The 26,679-nt window shown below is 45.5% G+C and overlaps 1 protein-coding gene across 15 annotated transcripts in view; it reads right to left on the reverse strand.

Annotated features, from left to right (window-relative positions):
- The window catches only part of LOC115087836, a 251,264-nt gene that overhangs the window by 200,177 nt on the left and 24,408 nt on the right, over positions 1–26,679 (reverse strand). For 11 of the 15 annotated variants that reach the window (XR_003855628.1, XR_003855627.1, XR_003855626.1 and 8 more), the window contains 2 exons: positions 17,016–17,141; positions 1,163–1,279 (listed from right to left, as the gene is read on the reverse strand). The exons of 3 other annotated variants lie outside the window; for them this stretch is intronic. Coding sequence is in view for 9 of the 12 variants with exons in the window: in XM_029595461.1 (XP_029451321.1) it covers positions 1,163–1,279; positions 17,016–17,141 (243 nt within the window). In the remaining 3 variants the exon portion in view is untranslated. The remainder of the gene's footprint in view (positions 1–1,162; positions 1,280–17,015; positions 17,142–26,679) is intronic. One more of the 15 variants, XM_029595450.1, reaches the window with a different exon arrangement.

Consider the following 26,679-nt stretch of genomic DNA (forward strand, 5'->3'; position numbering starts at 1 on the left):
ATATCTCCCTCTTCTAGAGGGGAGAAAACCAAGTATTCATCGGAGTCATCCGACGCATCATGAGTCACAAACTTCTGAACATCTCCAGGGATAGCCTCCCTGTGGCATTTGCCCAAAGTAGCTAAAAGTGGGAGATCCAAGCATGTAATCCTTTAATAGGTTGCTTTGCCTCCGCTGGGCATGCCTGCAGAAATGACTGCAGGCATTTGAAAAATTCCACCCAAGGAGGATGGATCCATAGGCCCAAATCTGGTACTCTCAGACCCCTCTTCTCCAGGATACCTCTGCCATAGGGTACAAGAGGAGAGGGGAACTGTCCACTATGTTGGCTCCTGCCCCATTCCCCTCAGAAACCACCATAGGCTGAAGGGGATGTCTCAATGTTGGCAAAATCTGTAGTAGCCAAATTGCCTTGGCATCTAAAATAGCACTGACACAGGCATACAGTGATGTTTGGATTGTTCATATATGGCAAGTCTCACAGATAAGTCGCTTAGACTTTTTTTGTCCTCTGTGCCATAGTTTTACTGCACTCTGCTTTAAGTGTCCTCCTGCGCACACCCCAATGGCACCTGGGTGAACCCGTGCAACTACACACTCAAATCTAGGCTACAGCCTTATGCACAAAAGGGAGATGCATGTCAACCATCTGTAGGAAATGGAGAATACTGATGGGCTGATGTCAGGACAGGGCTATATGCCAGTGATATCAGTGAGTCAGCTTTACTCAGTCTTCATCTGCTGGTGGAAGTGCATAACCCACTGGTTTGAATTGGCCTGCTTGAGTTTAGAGAAAGGGAGAGTTAACTTAATTATTTGGATGTCTTATAAATGGCAAAGAATGTTGCTGCTGTTTTTGAGTCCGAGCTGAAATATGCCCTAGTATGTGATCAGAGCATGTCACCTGCCATTTATGCAATGTCAGGGTTTTAACTAATTAAAACTAAGCACGAGTATTAAATCCGTAGTCTAGGCAAATGAGCATTAAAGAAAAAAGGTTTCCTGCTATACTTTCCCATATCATTTTCTGTCAACTGTCTGAAACAAAAAAAATAGCCATTCATTAATATGTATGGAAAAATTCACAATTGCAAAAAGGAATACATTTGCGGATAGAAAAAAAAAATATTTTGAATTGAAAAAAAAAAAAAACAGACATTACCTTTCTGAAGCATACCCATTTCTCATGCTCATACATAAAGTAACCCCCAAATTCTGAAGTTAGTTGGCTTTGATCGATATAACTGAATAGGTCACAAGCTTTGTTTGGTAGAATACACTAATGAAGAAAAAAGTAATAGAAATCAAACTCACATATTTAACTACTTGCAAGTTTAGTCACTTTTATAATCACCTTCTCAGAAAATGGATTTTGTACATTACCAAAAAAAGCCTACAATCCATCTTATCAGCAACTTGGGACATATTCCAGTTTGAGATTGTGAACTCTCAGAAATAGGAGTGTGCAGGAGCGTATAATGTTGTCAATGACCATCATGGTTCATCTGTAAAGGATGGATCTGTCTACAATCTATGAAGGAGAATTTATGAGGAACTGGGGGTGGGTGGGGGGGGGGGGGGGGAGTGGAAGCAATGCCCTGGAGTAGTGGAAAGAGCCGTAAGTGTGTAGCTTCCTCTCTGAAGAGGTTTCTCCAATTTCACCGTTTTCCAGGTGAAAACCACTTGTCTTTTCAGAGAATGCTTCCCATATTTTCTTCTATTTTGTGGGCGAGTGTTTCCTTCATGCTTGTTCCACAAAGGGAGGCAAACAGATCTCATGTATCCAAGAATCTCTAAAGAGGTTTCTGAATATAGTTCACAAATGTGGATTTCTATTTTAGCATAAGTTGCTGAGGACTGTGTGTATTCCTCTGAAGTATATCCATCTCAAAAGGGAGAAGAGGAACCCACAGCTGAAGAATGTCAGCATTTACAGGTACCTGAAACCTAATTTTTATTCAGCAGGGTCACCACTTAGGAAGGTTTTGGAAACAAAGGGACCCCTGGGATCAGCTTTTATTACACTGTTTTGTATTTGCTTAGTTGTACTGTGGATTGCATATTATTGGACAACTTTGGAAACTGGTTTGCAATAAAAGAATTGTTAGTAAAATGTTTGGAATTCTTGAGAAAGGAAAATTGTTTCCTTGCTATTTTTCATTCCTGGAATGCCACAGATCAGTCTAGACAAGTGGGTTTTGCATCCCTACCATCAGATGGAGGATTAGAAACTTTTCAGGTACTGCTATACTTAACCAAGAGTGCCATCTGCAGTCCCTCAGTACTGACCTGTACCTAAGCCAAGATGGAAACCAACTCCCAAACTAAACTCCAAACCCCCCTTCCAGGGTAAGCAGAGAAGAAACTTCGCATTCCCTGAACCGGGAACCCTCACATCAAGGACAGAACTGAAAGAACCAACCTATATACAACTCATATACTCCTCCAAAATACACATACTGATGGTCTTTGAAAACAAGGGGATTGGCTTCTAGGCTGATCTGTGGTATTCCAGGAATGAAAACAAGCAGGTAAGAACCAATTTTCCTTTCCTGTTCATTCCCCAGATCAGTCGAGACAAGTGGGATGTACCCAAGCTCCCTTACACTGGGCGGAAACCCAAAAGACCCGCTCATAACACTTTCTCCAAACAAAGCCTCCTCCAGTGCACAAACATCCAACTAATAATTTTCAGTACAAGTGTGTAGCAAAGACCAAGTTGCAGCCCTACAGATCTCCTGGGGCGACATCAACTGACCTTCCACTCAGGAGGCTGCCTGTGCCCTAGTAGAATGCACCCGCAGCCTCTGGCACCTTCAGATCTTTACAGAGATAGGCTAAAAAATAGTCTCCTTCAACCATCGAGCAATTGTGCCCTTAGACGCCTTACTTCTTTTCTATGCTCCACTGTACAAGACAAATATTTTCTGAGTGCTGAAAGTTGTTAGTAATCTTAAGATACCACAACATAGTCCGACACTCATCTAATAAGTGAAGCTCTCTTAAGCTTAGCTTATGCAGACAAATGCAACAATGCCAGAAGCTCCACTGGTGGTTGATATGAAATGAGGATACAACCTTTGTCAAAGAAGGCATTGTACACAATGAAATCCTGTCATCTGTAATCCATAGAAAAGGATCTCTACACAGAGCTTGAAGCTCCAAAATTCACCTGGCTGAACAAGTCGCAACCAGAAAGACAGACTTCAAGGTGAGATTCTTCAAGGATGCCTGGCGGAAAGGTTCAAGTAGAGGTCCACAAAGTACCCATAGAAACAAAGGCTCCAAGATAAACTCATCCTACGAACCAGTGGATGCAAATGCTTTGCTCCCTTCAGAAAGCATATGGCATCCAGATAGGAAGCCAAATGGTCTCCCCTACAGTTTACCTTGAAGGCATGCTAAGGTTGCAACCTGCACACAGAGTTATAAGCCAGGTCCTTTGCTAAGCCCTGTTGCAAAAATGCCAAAATCTGTGGGATAGTCAACTGCAAAGGGTACAGACCTTCTTCCAAACACCAAGACTCAAAACACTCTCCACACTTGAACATAGGCAAATGAAATGGATGGTCTAACTTGAAGCACAGCAGCAATCACTGGCGCTGAATACCCTTTAACGGTAACCATCTCCTCTCAAAAGCCAAGCTGCAAGACAAAAGCAATCTGCCCTATCCAAGAAGATGGGCCCTTATCAAAGTAACCCCTGCAGATGAGCCAAATGTAGGACAGTCTATTGCGACATGCACAAGGTCCTCAAATCACAGATGATGCAGTCAGTCTGGTGCTACCAGAATCACCTTTCCCGAGTGTCTCTATGCACCACAACACTCATCCAACGAGGGACCATGGTGGAAACATGACAGAATTTCTGCCGACCAAGTCTGGACCAGGGCATCTATTTCCTCTGAGTAGACTTCTCGCCTGCAGCTGATGAAACTCACTGCCCTAGCATTGCCTCGTGATGCCATCAGATCCAGATGGGAATTGCCCCCCCCCCCCCCCAGACCATATGAGACTCAAGGCCTCTGCTGATAATTCCCATTCTCTGGGATCTTATTTACAGGGGTAAACCCATCTGCACATGGTCCACACTAAATACATGTAACGTGGCTATACCTGCCAGATACTGCTCCATCCAGATAAACAGTACCTGCATTGAGCCACCATACAACTGTCTCATCCTGATGATTGAAATATGCCACTGTTGTCGTGATGTCTGAGAAGACACTCACTGTGACCGCAGACTTGTAGGAGGAAACAATGGCTCACTGCCCTTGTTTCCAACTGATTGATGGACCAGGATGCTTCCACTGGTAACCACTGACCTTGAGCTATTTGCCCTAGACAGACTGCCCCCCTAACACTTGAACCTGGCATCGGTGGTCACCACTACCCAGTCTGGAGTCTCCAGATCTACTCCTTTCTCCAAATTGCAGCAAGATAGCATCTCCAGGATCCTTTGAATCGACTGACGACAATCCTCTTCAGACTTTGCCCAGATGAGCCAGTTGTCCAGATAAGGGTGGACTAGAATCCCCTTCTCTGAGCCACAGCCACCACGACTATATCACCTTTGTGAAAGTCTGCAGCACTGTCGCTAACCCAAAGGGAAGAGCTTGAAACTGGAAATACTGTCCCAGCACAGTAAACTGTAGAAACCTCTGATGTTCTGAGCATATGGGGATGTCTATATAGGCTTCTGTCAAATCCACTGACACCAGGAACTTCCCTAAGTGGAATGCCACTATCACTGTCCGCAATGTCTCCAAACATACCGCGGAACTTGGTGCACCGCATTGAGCTTTTGCGGATCCAAAATGGGTCGAAAGGTGCCCTTTTTGGGGCTATGTAGTGCATAGAGTATCTTGGAGGAGACGTTCATTAATTGTGGCCCTGCTCCATTAGCTGTACCGGGACAATTGTGTTAAACCCTTGAAGCCAAACATATCCTGAACCACCTCTCGCTTGCTGCCAGATGCGGAATGGGATACTATGAAGGCTTCTCTGATCAAGCAAGAATTCTAAGGTGTAACCGTCTCTTATCACTTCTAGGATCTATTGATCTGAAGTGATCTTGGTCCACTCCTCGTAAAAGCGAGTCAGACATCCTCTGACCGGTTTCACGACAGAGGACCAACCTGGCTTCATTGTGAGAATTTGCCACCTCCAGTGCCCTGACCGGAACTATCCTTGTGGGGGTCTACAGAGCTCCAAAAGGACTGCTGCCTTCAAAATCCCTGCTTTTGCCTGGATGATGAAGAACTTTTGTTGGAATGAAGTCTCCTCACATCACAGAAGTGGGCACAGGCTGGGAAGATCTTGCCACTCATTTTCCAGCAACTTGTTCCCCTTTGACTCCTCCAGATGCTTCCAAATGTTTCAGGTCCTCCCCAAAACAGCAGCTTTCCTTTAAAAAAAAAAGATTACACAGCTATGACTTTAGCCACACATCCGCAGGCCAATTCCACAACCACAGAAGTCTCCGTGCTCCCATCACAGAGATCATACTCCTGGCTGAAGTCTGGACCAAATCATACAGTGCATCTGCCACATATGCAAACCCCAGCCTGCAACCAGGCTGCCCTTTTCGAATTGTCTGCTGGGGCAGACTCCTACTTCTCCTAAGATTTCTGCATCCAGCGCAAACAGGCTCTTAGCATCAGACTATCACAAATTGCTGCTCAAAGACTTAAGGCCAAGACCTCAAACATCCTTTTCAACTGAATTTCCAGTTTTCAATCATGAGCATCCTTCAGCAAAGCTGACCCTGCCACTGGGCTGGTTGACTTTTTGGGCACCGCCGACATGGAAGCATCCAGCCTTAAGATATCCTCAGTCAATGGATATAAAGCTTTGCCACTGCCCTGGCTACCTTGAGACCTGTGCCTCAGGAGTATCCCACTCCTGGCTCACCACCTTTGGCAATGGAAAGGCCTTTGGCAGTTCCTGAAATCCATCCAGGACTGTGACCACCACCTCATTATCAGATTTCTCCTGTACAACTTTTAATAATCCCCAGTTATTCCAGAACCTAGGGAATGAGGCCTCAACTTTTTAAACAAGCCTTCCCGGATAACTTGCTACTGTAACAATGCTACTGTAAATATTCACTAAGTTATTATTAAGTTATTAAGCAATTATCCCTGTACAAATCTTTAAGCCCCACCGTTCCTTTCTTTCTCTCTCCCAGTTTTCTTACCCCTGTTTTTTGTAACTGCTTCCCCTTGCACTAGTTTAGTTCTACTGTTCTATGCACCCCTGTTACTATGTAAACCAGCATGATGTGACTTGCTCATGAATGCCGGTATATAAAAAACATAAATAAATAAAATAAAACTCTCCCTTGCAGAATAATCAGATCAATCTAGGGTCATCCCTCTCTGCAATCAAAACCTCCTCCAGGTCAGATACATCTTTGCTTTTATCCTGATCCATCGCCGTAGTTCCATCTCCCGGATCATCCCCAGCAACACTGCTGAAGTCATCCTGCAGCCCAGCAGATCCCTCTGAAGCCATCTAATCTCTCTCAGGATGGTGAAGACCCCTCAACCTACCAGCCGAATATAGTGGCTGCGTTTTCTAGCTCGAGGGCAGTTTACTGCCTACTCCCTTCTTAGCCAAAAAGGCTTTGTGAAGGAGAACAAACTGTAGAAAATTCTTACACATCACTGAACCAGTCATCCAGCACAGTCCCCTCAGGCTTCCCTTCATCTTCCTGATCCTCTAATCCGGTCTGCACCTGAGCCAGCAGGGGAGGGGAGTCTCTGGACTCTCTAGAAGCTGTCTGCCTCCTACTATGTGCACCAGCCATATCTGTCACACACTGCCCACTGGTAGCCTCTCTGAAAGGGCCTTGAAACCAGGTGGCTCTCCTGCCACCTTCTGCCCCCACGGAGGTTCCCTCCCCCTTCAGTGGCACAATCTGCACATGCTTGCAACTGGAGCTCGACATGCTTTTCCGCATTTAGAGGCCGGCGCGCATGTGGCACTATTCCCCCAAGCCTCACGGTTGCGCCAATAAAAGGAAAGCTGTCCACCGTGCAAGTCACCTTCCCTGAGCTGCCCCAGATCCCTGGAGCACAGAGAACTGGTCACTTCTTCCACACCCAGTGCCTGTTGTGCGACTGAAAACACCCAATGATCTGCACTCGAATCTGCTGCTTTTTTTTTTCTCTTTAAAGACAGTGCATCAGTTGCAACAGGGAAACCTCAGTAAAAACACTAAAGTAATACTTTCCTGTTCATGGCCGTAGGCACAGGTGAGAAGACCTCAGGAGGAAAAAAAAAAAAAAAAAAAAGAGGGAACCAGAATTTCTGGCTTTCAGTCCCCTGGATGCTGCAGGCTGAAGCAGATCAGGGGTTACCAACCCCCCAGCTCTACCTAAGGGATGACCCATGAAGGTACCCAATACCTCAGGGAGCACCTCTTCAAATTTTGTGTCTTCCTTCTCTTTTCTTTTTTTTTTTTCAGGCTGTGGGTTTGCACTCTACCATTTGCTGGAAACAGATAAATGCTGAGGGACTGCAGGTAGCACTCTCAGTTAAGTAACAGTGCCTGAGAAGTTTGTATTCTCTGGCTCCATCTGTAGTAGGGATGCAAAACCTACTTGTCTGGATTAATCTGGGGCATGAACAGGATTTTTTTTTTTTTTTTTTTGCGAGATCATGTGAAGCAATCCCCTTGGGTCTTGCAGCTATGGCTACTCCCTACTAGAAAATCATGAATTGGAGTTCAGTTTTCCAGATAGTCTGAAGCATCCAATGGCAGCTCTGGCAAATACAGGGAGAGCCCTGAAAAGGGGATTTACCCGAGCAAGGCTAGACACTGACAGTAAGATGACCATGAGAAGCATCAGAACATCCATCCCTAACTAGTCCCACTTCTGCCTGCATTCTTCCCCCACATTTGTGCTATTAAGAAACAGTAGCTATGATTAACTTTATACACACACTACGACTAAATATTTTTTCAAATTGTAATTTGAACACACCATGCACAAACAATGCAAAAGACCCAACATTGGGACAGGAACAAGGATGCTTCCAATACCCTTTAGGCTCAGTTTCAGTGTATCAAAGTGTTTTAATTTGCACTAAAATAATTGCTGTGGTTTTCAGACTATGCATTTCGCACCAAAAATGAAATAAATGTAAGCTCTATTCAGCAAACTTGGGATTCATGCAAAATTATTAGGTGAGATTTTAAACAACTCTGCAAAATTTCCCAGCAGTATAATACTGCAGTCTGTACAAATAGTATAGATAGTTCTCGCTTGGACAGACTGTACAAATCTGACAGCAAAGATAAGCAAGCCAATTTAGTCACCAAGGTGCCAACCCATCCCCAGATAGGGGTGAGGAGGCCACAACCAGGGCATCTCCACCTCTGGATCCCTGGGGGTGTAGCCTGGCAGCCATGGATATAAGTGTGGGCCAGTCCACCCATCAGCCTATTTTGGATGTTTTAAAGCACTCACCTTACATAATTTTCAGTGTATACTTTGGACCTAGACAACTGCTAGTATACATTCCTGCTGTTAGGCCATCTGCTGTCTCACACTCTTGACACTGCTCCCCTTTTTGCAACTCCCTTCTATTATGGCACTGGATAGGTGCTCTCTTCCCATCTCTGGCCACAGCCTCCTGTGAGTGTACCAGATTCAATGACAGCAGCCTTTTCACACCAGAGTCCAAGTGTTTCCCTATGCCTCAGTGGTATTCGGGTGAGTGCTGGACAGCAGGCGGGGGAGATGGGGCATGATCTATGTTGCCCTGGGAATGATAAAGTGCCCTGAAGAGTTTTCCCCCTACTGAAGCTGTGTCCATTGTCTATGTGATAGGCCATGGGAGCAGCTGTGTGTAGGTTGGCAAGGCCAGACCTTTGCTTGGGTGTGTCAGTGCTTTGCCCCCATGGTGGGACATAGCCATCTGCGCTTGCACTGCCATGTTGGCTCTCCTGCCTCCCTGCTGATTTGAGTGTTCTGATGGGGCATCAGCAGGGAAATTGTTAGCAGCTGGGATAGAAGCCCACTTGCAGACAGTTATGTGGCACCTTTGAATACATTTTTTTTTTACAGTTCATTTTGCTGTGGTTTGGTTTTCACGGTTGTTATAATAGCCCACTGGAAAGGCCTCACCAGTGGGCTTTTAAAACAGCCAAATAGAGCTATAGAACATTACAGCCTTCAGAAGCCAAAACAAAATTGCTGTGTCTGTTTCAGTGGTAAATAAGAGGTAAGAGGCGATGCACCTGCCTCTTTCAGTGCTCAAGTTGTTGGTGATGGGAGCACTTGGAAGGTTTCCTTCTTTTTGTTTCGTTTGGTGTGCTACATAATGGACCTAGTGGTTGAATAAGTTATGTTCTAGAAAGGGGGATGAGTCATATGGAACAGAATTTGACCTTGTGGGCATTTGTGCCCAAGTTGTATCAGCCAGGGTTAAGGGTGGAGGCCATGAATGAAAGAAGCTAATTTAGATAAGGGTGAGCATCCAGATACACACTGGAATACAACAACCATCTCAGTTAAGCATGGGCAGCAACATATGGCTCTATCTTGCAGTTGACCACTAAGTAATGCAGACATTTGTGAGCAGGTCATGTTTGAGCCATTAGGTTTGCCATTTCAAAGCTATCATTTTCATTCCATTTGCTTTTTGTCAAAACATCTAAAAAAACGATTAAAAAAAAAAAAATTCAAAAAAAAAATTTTTTAAATCTGCAATATGTGGTTTTTCATAGGCTAGGGATTATAATGGGACTACTGTTCCTCTTGGAATGATGTTCTAATTCTGTGGTTATGTAGTCACTTAAAAAAGATCCCCAACTTGAAAAGTTAATTTGTATTTCTATAGCACATTGGCACCATTCATTCCTACTGGATCCCAATGCCAAATCAATCTTTTCCTTCCAGCTCTGAAATTCTCTTAATTTCTTGAGCTTCATAATTTGAGATTATCTTTCACATTGGTGATTTCTCTGGCTTGGCCCAACTAAAGACTGGAAATACCAGTGACAAGAATTTCTCACATCTCTCTTTTTCACCTGTGTGTTAAATTTGGGTCCTTAATCAGGCCAAATAAGGGGAGACCAGAATAAGGCTGCTCTAAAGATGGCAGATACAGCAAAGGGACCAGATGCAGCCTTTTAAACATTGAACCTTAACAGGTCATTTCCATGACATACCATATTAACATCTGAATCTGAAGCTCACACATCCCTCCTCAGATTTCTAGTTATTACACAGTTCCAAGGTTCTGTACAGGTGAATATGCAGTTGTGACCAGTGCAATGGACAGGAAGGAAGAGAGAATTTGCCAGTATGGATTACACTAGTTATTTAATCTATGCAGGCATCTTCAACCTCGTTTGCTGTGGCCCAGCTGTGTACCCCTGGCTATGCTGACCATTCTGCACATAGTTTGCATCCATAAATTATACTCCCCTGATTTTGTCAGGAAGGTAGGCATCCAGCAGCACACTCTACCATAAACTTCAGCTCTGGCTCCCCTCTGGAATTGTCAGGAAGATGAGTATTTAGCAGCTGGCTCCTTGTTATCTTCACAGCATGCAGCACTTCCTCTTGTTGTCACCATCTTTGTCAGTGGCATGGTGGGCTATGGTACAATTCCTTACAAATGCACTCTTATCGGCCAACATACCCTTGGGCTGCTTTACTTCATATACCTGCCTCTTTTCAGTTTTATGTTGGAATCTGTATCACTGCCACAGACTCCTGATTTTTCCTCCAGTGTTCAATGTGTTTCATATAAGTATCTGGCGTAATCATCCAGAGAAGTCAGGAAATATGTCTCCAGAAGGGGTGGCTATCTTAACTGATAAGCAGGTTCCAACAGTGGTGCATGTGTGTTGTTTTACTGTCATAATATATGTACATCAGTGTGCCTGTGCATGGAGATTTCTTATTCAACAAGCCATTTAATGCATATGGGCATTTGTTAGGTATAGATTGTCACTTTGCTTTATGGTGCTATGTATAACTGCCATGGTTTACCAAATGTAAAACGGATGAAGTCTGATAAAGTACACAGACGTAAAATTCACATTACAAAGATACTGCTGCTATTGTGCAAATCATGTAAAATTTTTAAAATAAGGAAAAAAAAAACTTCATCTAGCAGTGTCATCTGAACATTTTAGGTGCTACCAGTGTAATCACCAGTCTTGATATCACATATAGTTTTATACATTTTTAAGTGAAGCAATAAAAACTATGAATCATCTTGTGATAAACACTTGACAAATAAATCTATAAACTATTCAGTTCACATCTCTAAATGACAAACCAGACATGAATCATGATTTGCCCGAATGGGCTGTGTCAGGGTGCATTCCTACTGTCAGCTGACAAGTCCTGTGGGTACTGCTCCTCCCCCTGCAGAGTTTTCATTTAAGTGGGCTTTGTCATTTTGAGATATGAAATGGATTGTTTACAAATTTATTCGAGACAGTTTTTCACAAGATTTGTAGAAGATATCCCAAGTCTTGCTAACAGGACAAGCAGCTAAGATGGGCTCTGTGATGTCAGTAAAAATGGATATTGGCCTATTTGGGCTATGCACAGCTAAATGCAGAGAAAAAAAAATGGACACTTCCTGTTCTGTCATGGGCAGACAAAAGGAAACTCTACAGTGCTGTGTACATGACTAAGCTGAAGGACTTATTAGCCTTGCTAGCTGAGCTGGCACCAAACAGGGGCCAAAAGAAACATCAGTACAGATAGTTCCGTATGGGAATCGGTCCCGCAATAATATTGAGGCCTCTTTTTATGGCTCCTAATGTCCATCTGGGATCACAGTTTATCAGAGCTCTGTCAAATGTGAACAGTCATTCATCAGAACTGACCGCTTGTTGAACCTGGAGATGAGAAAGGACTGGTAAAAGTGAGGGAAGGTCTGCTAATTAAAATACCTTAAGTATGCATTCACTAGACTATGTATAGGTGAGCCCTTTAAAAAAACAAAACAAAAAACAGGGTGAGTGTTCTCAGGGTCAGCCAATGGAGATCCATCTGGAGAGAAGGAGGCAACCTGACTGAGTGATGTTGCTTTCTCCCTGCCTTGCCCCCATGCATCCTGAGTAAAGGTGACTTGCGGAGACAAGGTCTAAGAGACTAAACAGTTTGTCGCTTCAGTGGCCGTGACTGTCCTCTCTGCCTCTGGGCTGGAGACCTGCAAAGGGAGGGACCTCCCAGCCAGCTGAAGAACATAAGCTACTGCCAGCTTCATAGTAAGAACCTGGGCTCCATTTCTTACCCCGTGAGTTAGTAAGGTAGAGCTTTAGCATTCAAAAGTAAGTCTCTGCTAAAGAGAGGCGAGACCAGCAGAAGTTAATGGTAATTTGATAAGCACTGGATGTTAAACATGCTTTTGAAACTATTGCTTTTCCTATTGTCTGTGTCCCTAGCTGCCGGTGTGTATTGCCTAAGTGTTAAGCTTAGCCCCATGTAACAAATAAAGGAGATTTGTTTTTCTTCGGACAGTTGGATACTTTTTCTAAGAAACTGACAGGAGGATCGCTGATAAATAGGTACATACAGTGAGGGAGGTGAGGTTAGAAATCAGAGCACTTTTGCCTACAGATTCACAGGAGTTTTAATGCTTCACTTGAAAATTAAAAAAAAATAAAAATATAGGCAATATCAAGACTGGTGACTATACTGGTAGCACATAAAGGGTTCAGATAACACTGTGCTAGATGAAGTCTTTTCTCCTCATTTAAGAATTTGAGGATTTGCACAATACTAGCAGTATTTTTATAATATGAATACTACAAAACTGGTTTAGTTGTCATGGTCTGGAAGACTAGATTACCCCTTAGAAGCAACACAGAACTGCATGGCAAGACTGGAGGTGGTCTTCTATCTAACCAGCCTCTCCCCCTTGGGTTGAGCCCACAGATTCTGGGAGCCAGTAGGACTTTCCTTCTGGAGAACATCATGGCGACAAAACAGGAAGAGAAAGAAGCTGGTAGACAGGAGCTGGATATAGGCAGGGCTGGAAGCACCGGCTAGAGTCAGGGACCAGGCTAGGGCTACAAGCACTGGACACCAGACTGGAAGCAGAGGCCAAGGCAGAGACTGGGCAGGACAGGACAAGGATGAACTAGAACAGGTAACAAACAAGGAAGCACAAGAGGCCACTGAGTAAGGCAGCGAGGCCTGGAAGAACCACAGAACAAGGCCGAGAAAGAGGTCAAGAATGGCCAGGTCAAGGAGCCAAGGTGACTAGATGGCCAGGCTAGATTAAATAGGGCTGGAACTGCTGTGTCATGTGATCAAGGAGATGGCTAGAGCAGCTGTGACTGAGGCTTGTTGATTACCTCTGCTGGAGGGGAGGCTGCATAGCAGGCAGAACCATGACAGTCCTATATACATTCTTGCAGAAAATACACCTCCTCTTGCTTGGCAGGCAATTTTCATGGATGGCAGGCTGCCCTTCAGGCCTGGCACATAGTACACTGAGCATTCTGTGTGATATATAGTGGCACATGTGGCCAAGCCTCTTGCTCCATCACAGAAATTCATTGTAACTTATCTACTAAATTACCTTAATCTCTACCATTGCCGTCTGTGTCCTCCCCCTACTTTGTCTCTAACCCCTTCATGTGATATTTCAGCTCTCTTAGTTAAAAATCTGTATTAATGCTGCATTGACTAGATCCTGTTTGGAGCAAAGCTTTGCTATCATCCACTTTTTGTTCAGTCATCTCATTTGCCCTGGTTGGCAGCAGGTCCTTTTGCTCCATCCCTGGTTAACACAGGCAGCAATATCTTATTCACCATCAATGGCAGCAGATTCTTCAGGTAGTGCCTATCTGTGCCCCACCCCTGAACATGCAATGTTTTGCTCCCCTTTCTACTACATTATACTGTCTGGGAATACACTGAATTGTATTCTGGGGCTCAGATTTTACCATCTCCCCAAGCCTGCCATTCTTCCCTTTTTCATACATCATTCTTTTCAAAGGCAGAGCGTTTTAATGCTTGATAATGTAGCATACTGCACCCTTTTCAGCCATTCTGATTGTTCCATGTGCACACTGGAACTTTACACTTGTCTCTATCAGGTACCCCTTGTGTTCACCAGTGTTCAGTTTTGCATTTTACAAGGAAAGTCTTTGGTAAATGAAGTGATTCTCAACTGAAGAGGGCATATTGACAAAGACAGGGTTGCATCTGCATTGTTGTGCTGATAACATGTGTAAGCAGTCTTCTAGGGTATGCAGTTGTTGCTGTGGTTCCTCCCATCTGGGCAGGTAGCCACTTGCAACCCTTATGACTACATGCTCTGTTTATATAGTATATAGGGATGTGAATCGTTTTTGAACGATTAAAATTGTCAGATAATTTTAAAATCATCCAAAATCGTTAGAGTGCACGATACAATACAAATGCCCCCGATTTATCGTCAGGGGCATTTGTATTGTATCGTTAAATAGGGAGCGGGAAAACCGGCACACCAAAACAACCCTAAAACCCACCCCGAACCTTTAAAACAGATCCCCCACCCTCCCGAACCCCCCCAAAATGTTTTAAATTACCTGGGGTCCAGTGGGGGGGTCCCGGCGCGATCTCCAGCTCTCTGGCCACGGCTGCGTTGAGAAATGGCGCCGGTGGCCCTTTGCCCTTATGTGACAGGGCAAAGGTAACGCCGGCGCCATTTTGGTTCCTGGCTCCCGACGTCATGCGTGCAGGAGATCACTCCCGGACCCCCGCTGGACCCCCAGGGACTTTTGGCCAGCTTGGGGGGGCCTCCTGACCCCCACAAGACTTGCCAAAAGTCCAGCGGGGGTCCGGGAGCGACCTCCTGCACGCGGGCCGTATTGCCAATCTTCAAAATGGCGCCGGCGCTACCTTTGCCCTCACTATGCATACTGGCGACCGTCGCCTGTATGACCGTCGCCCGTATGACATAGTGAGGGCAAAGGTAGAGCCGGCGCCATTTTGAAGATTGGCAATACGGCCCGCGTGCAGGAGGTCGTTCCCGGACCCCCGCTGGACTTTTGGCAAGTCTTGTGGGGGGTCAGGAGGCCCCCCCAAGCTGGCCAAAGTCCCTGGGGGTCCAGCGGGGGTCCGGGAGCCATCTCCTGCACGCGTGACGTCGGGAGCCAGGAACCAAAATGGCGCCGGCGCTACCTTTGCCCTGTCACATAAGGGCAAAGGGCCACCGGCGCCATTTCTCAACGCAGCCGTGGCCAGAGAGCTGGAGATCGCGCCGGGACCCCCCCCACACTGGACCCCAGGTAATTTAAAACATTTTGGGGGGGTTCGGGAGGGTGGGGGATCTGTTTTAAAGGTTCGGGGTGGGTTTTAGGGTTGTTTTGGTGTGCCGGTTTTCCCGCCCGCCCCCGATTAACGATTTAAAAAAAAAAAAAAAAAAAAAAAAAAAAAAAACACGATCAGATTTCCCTTCCCCCCCCAGCCAAAATAGATTGTTAAGACGATCGATCACACGATTCACACCCCTAATAGTATATGCTTGCAAATTAGCATGGTGAATCTTTTGCTCAGCTATTTTAATCATAGCAAATTCCCTTTGCACACGACACATCATACGGGAATATCCTGTGATTGTGCTCAACATCACAGACACTAGAGAGGGGGAAGGCAGCAATTTGTTTATGGCAGCATACAATAGGTAATACTGATTTTGAGTTATAGACCCATTATGTTTACAATATGCAGCCGGTTTACATCTATATAAAGCATTATCATTCCAGGATATGCAATACTGGGCATTATTCTTCATGTATTGGAGCAAGTGGTAGTTACTGGATAGGGCCCAGATATATTTATAGCAATACAGTATGCAGTAACAAGTTTCAGATATGAATCTGTTTGCAGTAGCATACTTTACCAAGTTTAGAAGATTGGCCTAGATATGTTTACATTGATATGCAGCATTACCAAGTTTAAGATATGGCCATAGATAGTTTGGAGGACATCCTCGGCAAGTGAGGTTACACTGCTGAGGATTGTGTTGGGGTTAGCTACATCTAGGGGAACATGTGTTAAAGCTTGTTGGGCAGGGAATGCCCCTACATTGCAAGGGTGGCTGTTAATGGAGATGAGTCACCTTTCATGTCTAGAGTTTTGATAGCCATGACTGGCCTGCTCACCACCAAAATTGTTGCATATTCATAAGTATCTTCTGCTTTTTTTGGACCATGACATTGTTGCACAGCAATGAACATCTTCCCAATAATTAAGGAATGAATTGCAGGATAACTTTAGTAACAAGGCTGTGATGGCCCTGAGCCCTGGACAGTGAAACATTAAGGGGTTTGGCTTGAACGGCCATCCTCTGCCGCAGTACAATGCTTGAGTGTTTGCAAATTTAAATTCAGCAGGTAAGTGTGTGGTCACATCATAGGAACTTGGGAATTTAGTTGGCATATTTGTTTGTATTTAGTGATTAAATTGTACAAAATTGATCTATGCTGTGGCCATCTCTCTCCAATAAAGATCTTCATGCTTGAATAGCAGTGTTTCATTGGTCAAGGGAACAGAGGGCAGAAGAGATGACCAGTAAATAGACTGGGGAGGAGGAAGAGAGTTGTACTTGTCATAGTTGCAGCTAGGCATTTATATTGGCCAAAACTCCCAGCCAGCTTAGTACAGTACTGAATCTGCAGGTCATAAAACATATTCAAAAGATGCATGTAGTTTTTTCTCTGTTGAATATGTCAAGGCAAAGCAAGCACAATATTTTATAGCATCTGCAACGTACCTACTGGCTATATGAAACATCCTGCTCCAGTTATAGGTTAGCATATTAGAATTAGCTGAACAGCAGCAAGGTACATATGCTATTTAATCTAGACACTAGTTAGCAGAAAATTACTTTTAGAGACTGCTTTACCTAAACATCCCAAATTCCCACCTGTATACAACAGAAAAATAAAGGTGCTTACTAAAAAACTTTAGATATGCACATTTAAGAAACAGGCCAAGAATAAATTATAGTTTGCACTGAACAGTTCAAGAGAAAAATACCTTCAATGGTGATTCCAACAGACCTCTCTTTTGGCATAGTCTTAGCGATTTTAATAAGAATTTTCTCAATTCTTTCCTCTGAGGCTGAAGAGCATAAAAAGTACCTAAAATACTACCAAGATGATTCTTGGTATTAAAGAACAATAAAATCAAGTTTGTTTACTGTAGAAAAAGCCAAGACTTTTAAACAAGACGACTAACAACGATAGCCTGGGCTGAAATTATTAATGCAATAACTTAATGTGTGCAACTCCTACCTTACAAATCAGGATGATACAGTACAGTGTGCTCCGATGTATCAGCCAAGCCGCACATTTTACTTTAAGAAATTAGCGCCTACCCAAAAGGTAGGCGCTAGTTTCTTCTGGCACTGGGAAAGTGCACAGAAAAGCAGTAAGAACTGCTTTTCTGTGCACCCTCCGACTTAATATCATGGCGATATTAAGTCGGAGGTCCCGAAGAGTAAAAAAAAAAAAAAAAAAAAAAAAGAGAAAAGAAAAGAAAATTTAAATGGGCCGGCGGCTGTCGGGCCGAAAACCGGACACTCAATTTTGCCGACGTCTGGTTTCCGAGCCCATGGCTGTCAGTGGGCTCGAGAACAGACGCCGGCAAAATTGAGCATCTGCTGTCAAACCCGCTGACAGCCACCGCTCCAGGTCAAAAGGAGGCGCTAGGGACGCTCTAGTGTCCCTAGCGCCTCCATTTGCCCGTTTCTACCGCACCACCTAATTTAAATACAGAATCACACGCACAGGCGAGTGGCCTGTGCGCGCGCCAGAAGAGCGGGCGTTCGTCCGCTCTCCCACGGACTTTACTGAATCGGCCCGAATGGAACTAATGCAATGATGTGTGCCCAGCCTAGCACACAGGTTTATATGCTGTTGGACACACATTTTGGACATGCTAGACTAGCATCTGATGTAATAAGGAGATAAGCATGCCCAAGATGTGCGCCCATCACATGTAAATTCCATGTAGATCAGGCTTTTAGCTATTACCCCTGATGCAGGAAAGTATTGGGCACCCAATTATACACACTCTTTAATGCGGAAATTAACTCCAGCCCCGGAGGTGGAGTAAAGTCAATTTACTCCACCTCCGGAGCTCATTAGAAATTTAAAAAAATAAAAATAAAAATACAGTCCTCTGAATTACATAAGTTCATCCTCCTTAGTACTGTTGACAATTTACTGCTTGCAGTGAAGAAAAAAAATGTATATTAGCTTGATTTAAAAAAAATGTTTCATGGCCACACAATTTAGACACCTATAGCAATGGGCATTTAATATAAAAGACACTTCAAAAAAATAATTAGCTTGAAGAAGCAGGATAATAACAGATGCTCATATTGAGCGCATGTTGCAAATGTGGGCGCCCAATGCAACTGAGTGCTACAGACACACAAGCCTCCCCCCTACTGCACCCTTTTTTATGCAGCCCCATTTAATTACTGCATCAGGTGCCCAGGGGATGTAGCTGCACGTGCATTAGAAAAAACAAGAACTCAATACGTGTACCTGTTTTCAGCGTGTGGCTCCAATGTTAGAATGTGGTATAGTCTATGGCAGTGAATTTAAATACACTAAAGACATAGCTGATATAAAATAAAGCAAACTCTTATATGCAACAATGAAAGTTTTCCAGTAAGTTCAAGCAAATTTATTTATAAATGAAAACTGGTTCTTACCTGCTAATTTTCGTTCCTGTAATACCACAGATCAGTCCAGAAAAGTGGGTTGTGTATCCCTACCAGCAGGTGGAGTCAGAGAACAATTAGAACTTTGGGCACTGCTACATAACGAGAGTGCCACCTGTAATCACTCAGTATTGACTTGTACCCAAGCCCATGCTTAACAGAACTAAATAACGAAGGGTAGCACCCAACCAAATTTCTGGACTACCACTGTCGCTGGCAAAAACCAGACTGAACTGCTAAAAACTGCTCCATGAATCAAGTCTGCAAAAAAGGAGCTTCAATAATAAAAAACAACAAAAAACACAAAAAACCTTAAGCAGGTTCTGACCAAGACAGTCTTTTGGTATCTGAAGAAAGGGGTGGGCCTCTGGACTGATCTGTGGTATTACAGGAACGAAAATTAGCAGATAAGAACCAATTTTTATTTCCTGAACATACCCAGATCAGTCCAGAAAAGTGGGATGTACCCAAGCCACCCTACACTGAGCAGGAACCCGAAAGACCCGCACGAAGCACACTCTCCCCGAAGGACAGTTCATCAGAAGCCTTAACGTCCAATCAGTAATGTTTCGTAAGAGTGTGAATAGTCGACCACAACGCCGCCCTACAGATCTCCTGAGGCGACAGTAACCTACACTCTGCCAAGGAGGTAGCCTGAGCTCTAGTGGAATGAGCTCTGAGACCCAAAGGCACCTGACGCCCTCGGGCTATGTATGCCACGCAAATGGCTTCCTTAATCCACCGAGATATGTTCGCCTTTGCCGCTTTGTCCCCCCTTCTTTGGGCCAACAAAGAGAACGAACAAACGATCAGAACGTCTGAAGACACTGGTAACCTCCAGATGATGCAATAAGGCGCGCCGCACATCCAAAAGATGAAGGTCTCTGTTCTGAGAAGACTCCTGGGACCAGTTAGGGAACCCTGGAAGCTCCACAGTTTGATTGACGTGAAAGGTTGAAACCACTTTAGGGACAAAGGACGGAACCGTAATTAACGATACCAGATAGTCGTAAATCCGAAGAAAAGGATCCCGACAAGACAGCACCTGCAACTCAGATCCGACTGGCTGAGCAAATGGCCACCAAAAACACAGTTTTCAAAGTCAGATCTTTCAGGGAAACGCCACAGAACTTGCAGGACTAAATTCAAACTCCAATCCGGACACACCGAACGGATGGGAGGGCGCAAATATTTGACCCCCTTAAGAAACAGAGTAATATCCGGATGCGCTGCAAGCAAATAGCCATCAAAAGTTTCCCTGCAAGGCACCTAGAGCTGCAACTTGTATACGAAGGGAATTGAACACCAAACCCTTAGCGAGACCCTGTTGCAGAAAGTCAAGCACCCGAGGAACATGCACCGCTAAAGGGTCGCAGGAACGCTTATGACACCACGTCTCAAAAAGCTTCCAAACTCTCACATAGGAAACAGAGGTGGCTGGACGTCTCACTTGTAGGAGGGTGGAAATGACTTGTTCTGAATAACCCCTCAAGCGTAAACGTTGCCTCTCAAAAGCCAAGCCGCGAGAAGTGATCCTCCCGATCTGAAAATATGGGCCCTTGACAGAGCAGATGAGTTAGATGAGCCAGCTGAAGTAGACCCTCTAGAGCCAAGCGTACCAGATCTGCGAACCACGGACAACGTGGCCACACCAGCGCCACCAGAATCACCCTTCCCAGGTGCCGCTCTATGCGGAGAAGCAGACCTATGAGAGGCCAGGGTGGGAAGGCATACAGCAGAATAACCATGGGCCAAGGACACACGAGAGCGTCTATGCCCACCGAGCCCTGTTCTTGGTGACGACTGAAAAAACTAACTTTTTTCGCATTTGCCTGCGTTGCCATCAGATCTAGCTGAGGAGTTCCCCATCTGGCGCAAATGAGATTCCATGCTTCAAGAGATAGTTCACATTCCCCTGGGTCTAGTTGCTGATGGCTGAGATAACCAGTTTGCACAATCTCTACTCCCGCGACATGGGATGCGGCAATGTCCTCGAGATGGTGCTCCGCCCAGGTGAACAGAAGACGTGCCTCCAGTGCTATGGCGGGACTTCGGAGTCCCGCCTTGCCGGTTGTTGTACGCCACCATTGTCGGATTGTCTGAGAAGACTCGCACCATTCTGCCCTGGGAAGAAACGCCCGCAGGGCCAGATGTACAGTGCTGGTCTCGAGCTGGTTTATGGACCAGGATCTTTCCATCACCGACCAGAGCCCTTGGGCAGACCTGTCTGCACACACTGCCCCCCCCCCCCTCCCCAACTTGAAAGGCTGGCATCGGTGGAGATTATGTGCCAATTCAAAGTGTCCAAATCCACCCCCCCACCCCCCGTTCCAGATTGTCCAGTGACAGCCACCATGACAGACTGGCTCTGAATTCCGGAAGTAGAGGCATGGGTAGATGGAATTGCTCCGACACTGGGCTCCAGCCAGACAAAAGTGCACGTTATAAAGGTCTTAAGTGAGCGAGCGCCCAAGGAACCAAGTCCAAGGTTGAAGCCATGGAGCCCAGGACCTGAAGATGATGCCACACTGTGGGATTGTTACTTCGAGGAAGGGAATGTATTTGTTCCTGCAACTTTCCTATTCGGTCCGCCACTAGAAACACTTTGTCCAGCAAGGTATTGAATTGTGCTCAGAGATAAATCAACTTCTGAGTGGGTTCCCAGTGACTCTTCTGCACATTGATTACCCAACCTAGGGATCGCAATTTGAACATCACCATGTGCACTGATCTCTCCCGAGACTTCGTGCGAATCAACCAGTCGTCCAGGTACGGGTGGACCAAGACTCCCTCCTGACGAAGGAAGGCTGCTGCCACCATCACCTTGGTGAACATGTGAGGAGCTATTGAGAGACCAAATGGGAGGGCTCAAAATTGGAAGTGTCGTCCTAAGACCTTGAACCACAGAAACCTTTGGTGATTCAGCCGAATCGTAATGTGTAAATATGCCTCCGTGAGGTCCAGAGAAGCGAGAAACTCCCCTTTTCGAACTTCAGCCATCACTATACTCAGGGTTTCCATACGAAAGCGAGGAACCCGAAGGCAACGGTTCACCTTCTGCAGATCGAGAATGGGCTGAAATGTGCCCTCCTTCTTGGGGACCACAAAGTACACGGAATACCGGCATCCGGAACTGGGACAATAGCTTTGAGCTCGAAAAGTCGTTGTAGAGTCACCCGGACCGCCTCTCGCTTGACACTTGAGGCCACTCGGGACTCCACAAAAACCTCCTGGACCGGGCGCGAGAACTCCAGTGTATACCCCTTCTTTGATCACTTCTAAGACCCAGCGGTCTGATGTAATTCTTGCCCATTCCGTGTAAAAGTTGGATAATCTGCCTCAGACAGCTTCGATGACTGAATGGGTGCCAGTGGCTTCATTGGGGGGTTTTATTACGTCCTGCACCAAGATGTCCCGAATCTCTTCTGGGCCGGCGACCCCCTCAAAAGGACTGCTGGTGCCCCAAAGCAGGAGGTGTGGAGTATCTACCTGCTCTGAAGCGGCGAGAGTCCCGAAACCTAGCTCGAGGAGGGAAGTCTTTCTTAGAAGATCTTTTATCTTCCGGCAACCGATTGCCCTTGGATTCGGCAAGCAGCTTTACTAGCTGATCAAGATCCTCCCCAAACAGGAGCTTGTCCTTAAAGGGTAGATTACAAAGCTGGGTCTTGGAGGACAAATCAACTGCCAAATTTCGCAGTCAGAGGAGATGCCACACTAAAACCAAGGACACCATACCTCTCGCTGAGGTCCTCACCAGATCATACAAAACATCTGCAACATAAGCGATGCCTGCTTCTAAGCGGGTGGACTGCAGAGCCCCACTGTTGCTCGTACCGGCCCCGGAAGCAGACTCCTGGACCCAACACAGACAGGCACTCTGCATGAGGCTAGCGCAAACCGCCGCTCAAAGGCTTAGCGCAGCAATCTCGAATGCTCGCTTCAACTGGATCTCCAGCTTGCAGTCCTGCATATCCTTAAGGACAGCCGCCCCAGCAACCGTGATAGTGGTATTTTTCATGACTGCCGAGACCGCGGCGTCCACTTTTGGAATCTTCAGTAAATCCAAAACATCAGACGATAACGGGTACAGTTTCGCCATAGCTCTGCCCACCTTCAAGCCGGAATCTGGAGTCTCCCACTCCCGGGTCACTAGTTTGTGAACCTCCTTAGGCAGAGGAAAAGATGTTGTGGGACCCCTACTGCTGTAGAGGACTGGATTGACCCCTCGTTGTCAGACTCTTCTTGAGAAACCTTAAGTCCCAGAACTTCAAGGACCTGGGGAATAAGGGGTCTTAACTCATCCCACTGGTGTCATCCCCCTCTGCAGGAGGGTCATCGGGCTTATCCGGATCATCAGTATCCACATCAGACTGATCCAGCTGCGGATCCGGGTCTGCCGCCCCTACTACCCCATAAGCCAGCGTCGCCCCAGACCCCAGGATCGGATCTCGCAGGGAGAATCCCCTGTGGGGTGAGTCTGATCAGAGAGGCACTGACGAGGGTTCGTACCCAGACCTCTTTTTCAGGCAGGTTCGAACCTGCCCCCAGGAGACCAGGCCGCTTTACCGCCAAGCGTTTCCTTGCCAGGAAAGCCAGGTGCATAAAGAGAACAAATTCTGGGGAAAACCCCTCCGGGTCCCCCTCCCCCACTGCAGAGTCGGCTGGGGTGATATCATCAGTTCTCCAGGTGAGGTCTTCCCTCACCAGGGCTAGAACAGACGGAGAATCCTCTTCCCGCAAAGTCGAAGACGAGACAGACGTTCCCTCCCCAAGGGAGGAGGCAAGAAGCCCTGAAGAGCCCTCTAACCCCAGGGAACACACTGCGCATAAGGAGGCCGCATCTAACGCCTGGCCGCGTGACCCACACGTGCGGCAGGCCTGCGATTCTGTTTTCGGTCCCATCCGCAGCAGTGCGCCGATAGTCTGAAGTGAAATAGACAAGGGCACGAATAAAAAAAAACCAAACACTCGGAGCTGCGACACGGAGAAAATTTCAGTTAGGCAGGACCAGAAAAACAAAACTTTTCATGCTGCGGGCTAAGAGACTACCGGTTGAGGAAAAACAACCGCGCGCAGCCATGCTGCGGGAAAGGAGCCTGTCTATAGTGAAATTGCAAGGCCCCCAGCAGGGAAGCGGCAAGTAAACGAGGTACATGGAGAAAAACTCACCCTTGCCCTCAGAAAATGACCCGGAGACCCGGGAGCTGAGGGGAACACTGCTGACAGCTTCCCCGGCCAGCCTTAAAAGACCCGGTCCCTCCTGCACCTCAGCACTGAAGACTGTCAGTCAACTGCAGTGAAAACAGCTTTTTTTTTTTTTTTTTAAACTTAAACTTTACCAAGACACAGAGAAAAGCTGTTGCAGGAGACAAGGGAGCAGCTGTAGCAGAGACTGTGGAGAGTAGCCAGGAACCTCTAGTCGTCAGACACCGAACTGTGGCGGGCAAAACCCTGACAGGAATATCCAATTCCCTGGACACCCGGCTTCTACTAAGGGATGGCCCACGAAGGCACCTAACACCTCAGGAAGCGACCGTAAACCAAAAAATTAAATTCAAACTAACTAAATAAAAAATATAACTAAAGACTGCAGGCGTGCATCTGTACCACCCGCTGGAGTCAAGAGAAATACCGAATGACTGCAGGTGGCACTCTTGTTATGTAGCAGTGCCCAAAGTTCTAATTGTTCTCTGACTCCACCTGCTGGTAGGGATACACAACCCACTTTTCTGGACTGATCTGAGTATGTTCCGGAATTCAGTTATGCTTCTTCACTCAAGTTATGTTTTTAGGATCCAGCACAGGCCCTATATGTTCAGTAGGTTCATACATATGCGGCGAATAAACTATCAAGCTTTAGTTTGAGGCAGCCTGGTTTTTACCAGAGAGATTGTATTAAATAAGTTTGATCGTTTCTTGGACTGGGTGACCAGGTAATTAAATTGCCAGGTGTCTACTGATGTCATGGTCCCCCATTACAAACTGGATATTCCCGGTTGCTGGGATATGTGTGTTGGTGTAGGCATCAGATTTAGAGAGCATAGCCTGTCTGATTTCCCTGGGCTTTTTCCCTCTCAAACCAAACTTTTGAGAAGAAGTGCATTCAAGGACCTTCTGGCTCTTTAAAGAGTTAGTATATAGAATTCAATGGCATGGACATAAAGTCCCAAATGGGGCAGTTGTGTCAAATTGTAAGGCATCATGTAGAAGGGAGAGGTAGTTTTCAGACTGGCCTATTCCCTGAAAGGTGTAGTGAGCCATTTGGTGACTTAGAGGAAGCATTTATATATCTATATTTTCTTAGTATTGCAATTGCAACCAGTAGAGTGCTATCACGCCAATGAGTTGCTACAAATACTGTAGGTATGAAGGCAGCATCTGTAGGATTAACAGAAAACCCAACATTTGGATGACATTACCCTTGTGCCATGCTAATTTAGCACTGCTTGTCAACTGAGAAAATTTGATATTTGTTCCTAAGGAAGTCTTGAAGCAACAGAGGACAAAAGAATTCCAGAACTTGCATTTGACTATGGAACTGACTGCAGTTTAAGACTAGTACTTTTCTGTCACGTCCACCACTTATGTAGCATTTGCACTGGATTGGAACATTCATGTGTACAGAGCTTTATTTAACTATCAAGAGCAGACACATGCTCCATCCCGGGCTGTGCCAAGGTTTACCTGGCCTCATAAGTACCTGAAGGTATGCCCCTTTAAGGAAAGCTCCCCTCTCCCAAAAAAAAAAAAAAAAAAGGTTCTTTGCTGGAGGCTCTTAAGTCTAACATGGGCAGGAAGAGAAAGAATCCTGATTTTTTTGACCAGAAAATGCTTACATAACATCCCTGCTTGCTTTCCTGTGCTGGAACATGTATAACTGTATTGGCCTAAGAACATAAGAAATTGCCATGCTGGGTCAGACCAAAGGTCCATCAAGCCAGGCATCCTGTTTCCAACAGAGGCCAATCCAGGCCACAAGAACCTGGCAAGTACCCAAATACCAAGATCATCCCATGCTGATGCCAATAATAGCAGAGGCCATTCCCTAAGTCAACTTGATTAATAGCCATTAATGGACTTCTCCTCCAAGAACTTATCCAAACCTTTTTTGAACCCAGCTACACTAACTGCACTAACCACATCCTCTGGAACAAATTTCAGACCTTAATTGTGCATTGAGTGAAAAATAATTCTCTCCGATAGGTCTTAAATGTGCTACTTGCTAACTTCATGGAGTGCCCCCTGGTCCTTCAATTATCCGAAAGTGCAAATAACAGATTCACATCTGCTTGTTCAAGACCTCTCATGATCTTAAAGACCTCTATCATATCCCCCCTCAGCCGTCTCTTCTCCAAGCTTAACAGCCCTAACCTCTTCAGCCTTTCCTCATAGGGGAGCTATTCCATCCCCTTTATCATTTTGGATGCCCTTCTCTGTACCTTCTCCATCGCAACTATATCTTTTTTGAGATGCGGTGACAAGAATTGTACACAGAATTCAAGGTGCTCTCTCACCATGGAGCGATAGAGGCATAATGACATTTTCCGTTTTATTAACCATACCCTTCCTAATAATTCCTAACTTTGTTTTTGTTTTTTTTTTTTTTTTTACTGCTGTAGCACACTGAGCCGACGATTTTAAAGTATTATCCACTATGATGCAAGATCTTTTTCCTGGGTGGTAGCTCCTATAAGGGAAGACTCATTCCATTTGTAGCAGTTCTTGGTGCGGCAGGAGATTTTAAATTCTGTGGGCAGCTTGGTGAGTTTTCAATAGGTGGAGTCTGTAGCTTCTCTAATACAGAAAACCCAGCTGTTTAAAGTTTCAAGGTGCTGGTCTGTGTAAAACCTAGGTTGCCCCCTTTCCCTAATCCCAAGGCAAACCATCCAGCAGGGTCTGAAATACTGGCTGTGTGCTCCAATGCAATAAAAATGTTTTGATTGTGTCATTGAGGGATGTGAAGCTTCT

The sequence above is a fragment of the Rhinatrema bivittatum genome, chromosome 3 (genome assembly GCF_901001135.1).
Source record: "Rhinatrema bivittatum chromosome 3, aRhiBiv1.1, whole genome shotgun sequence".
Classification (NCBI taxonomy): domain Eukaryota; kingdom Metazoa; phylum Chordata; class Amphibia; order Gymnophiona; family Rhinatrematidae; genus Rhinatrema; species Rhinatrema bivittatum.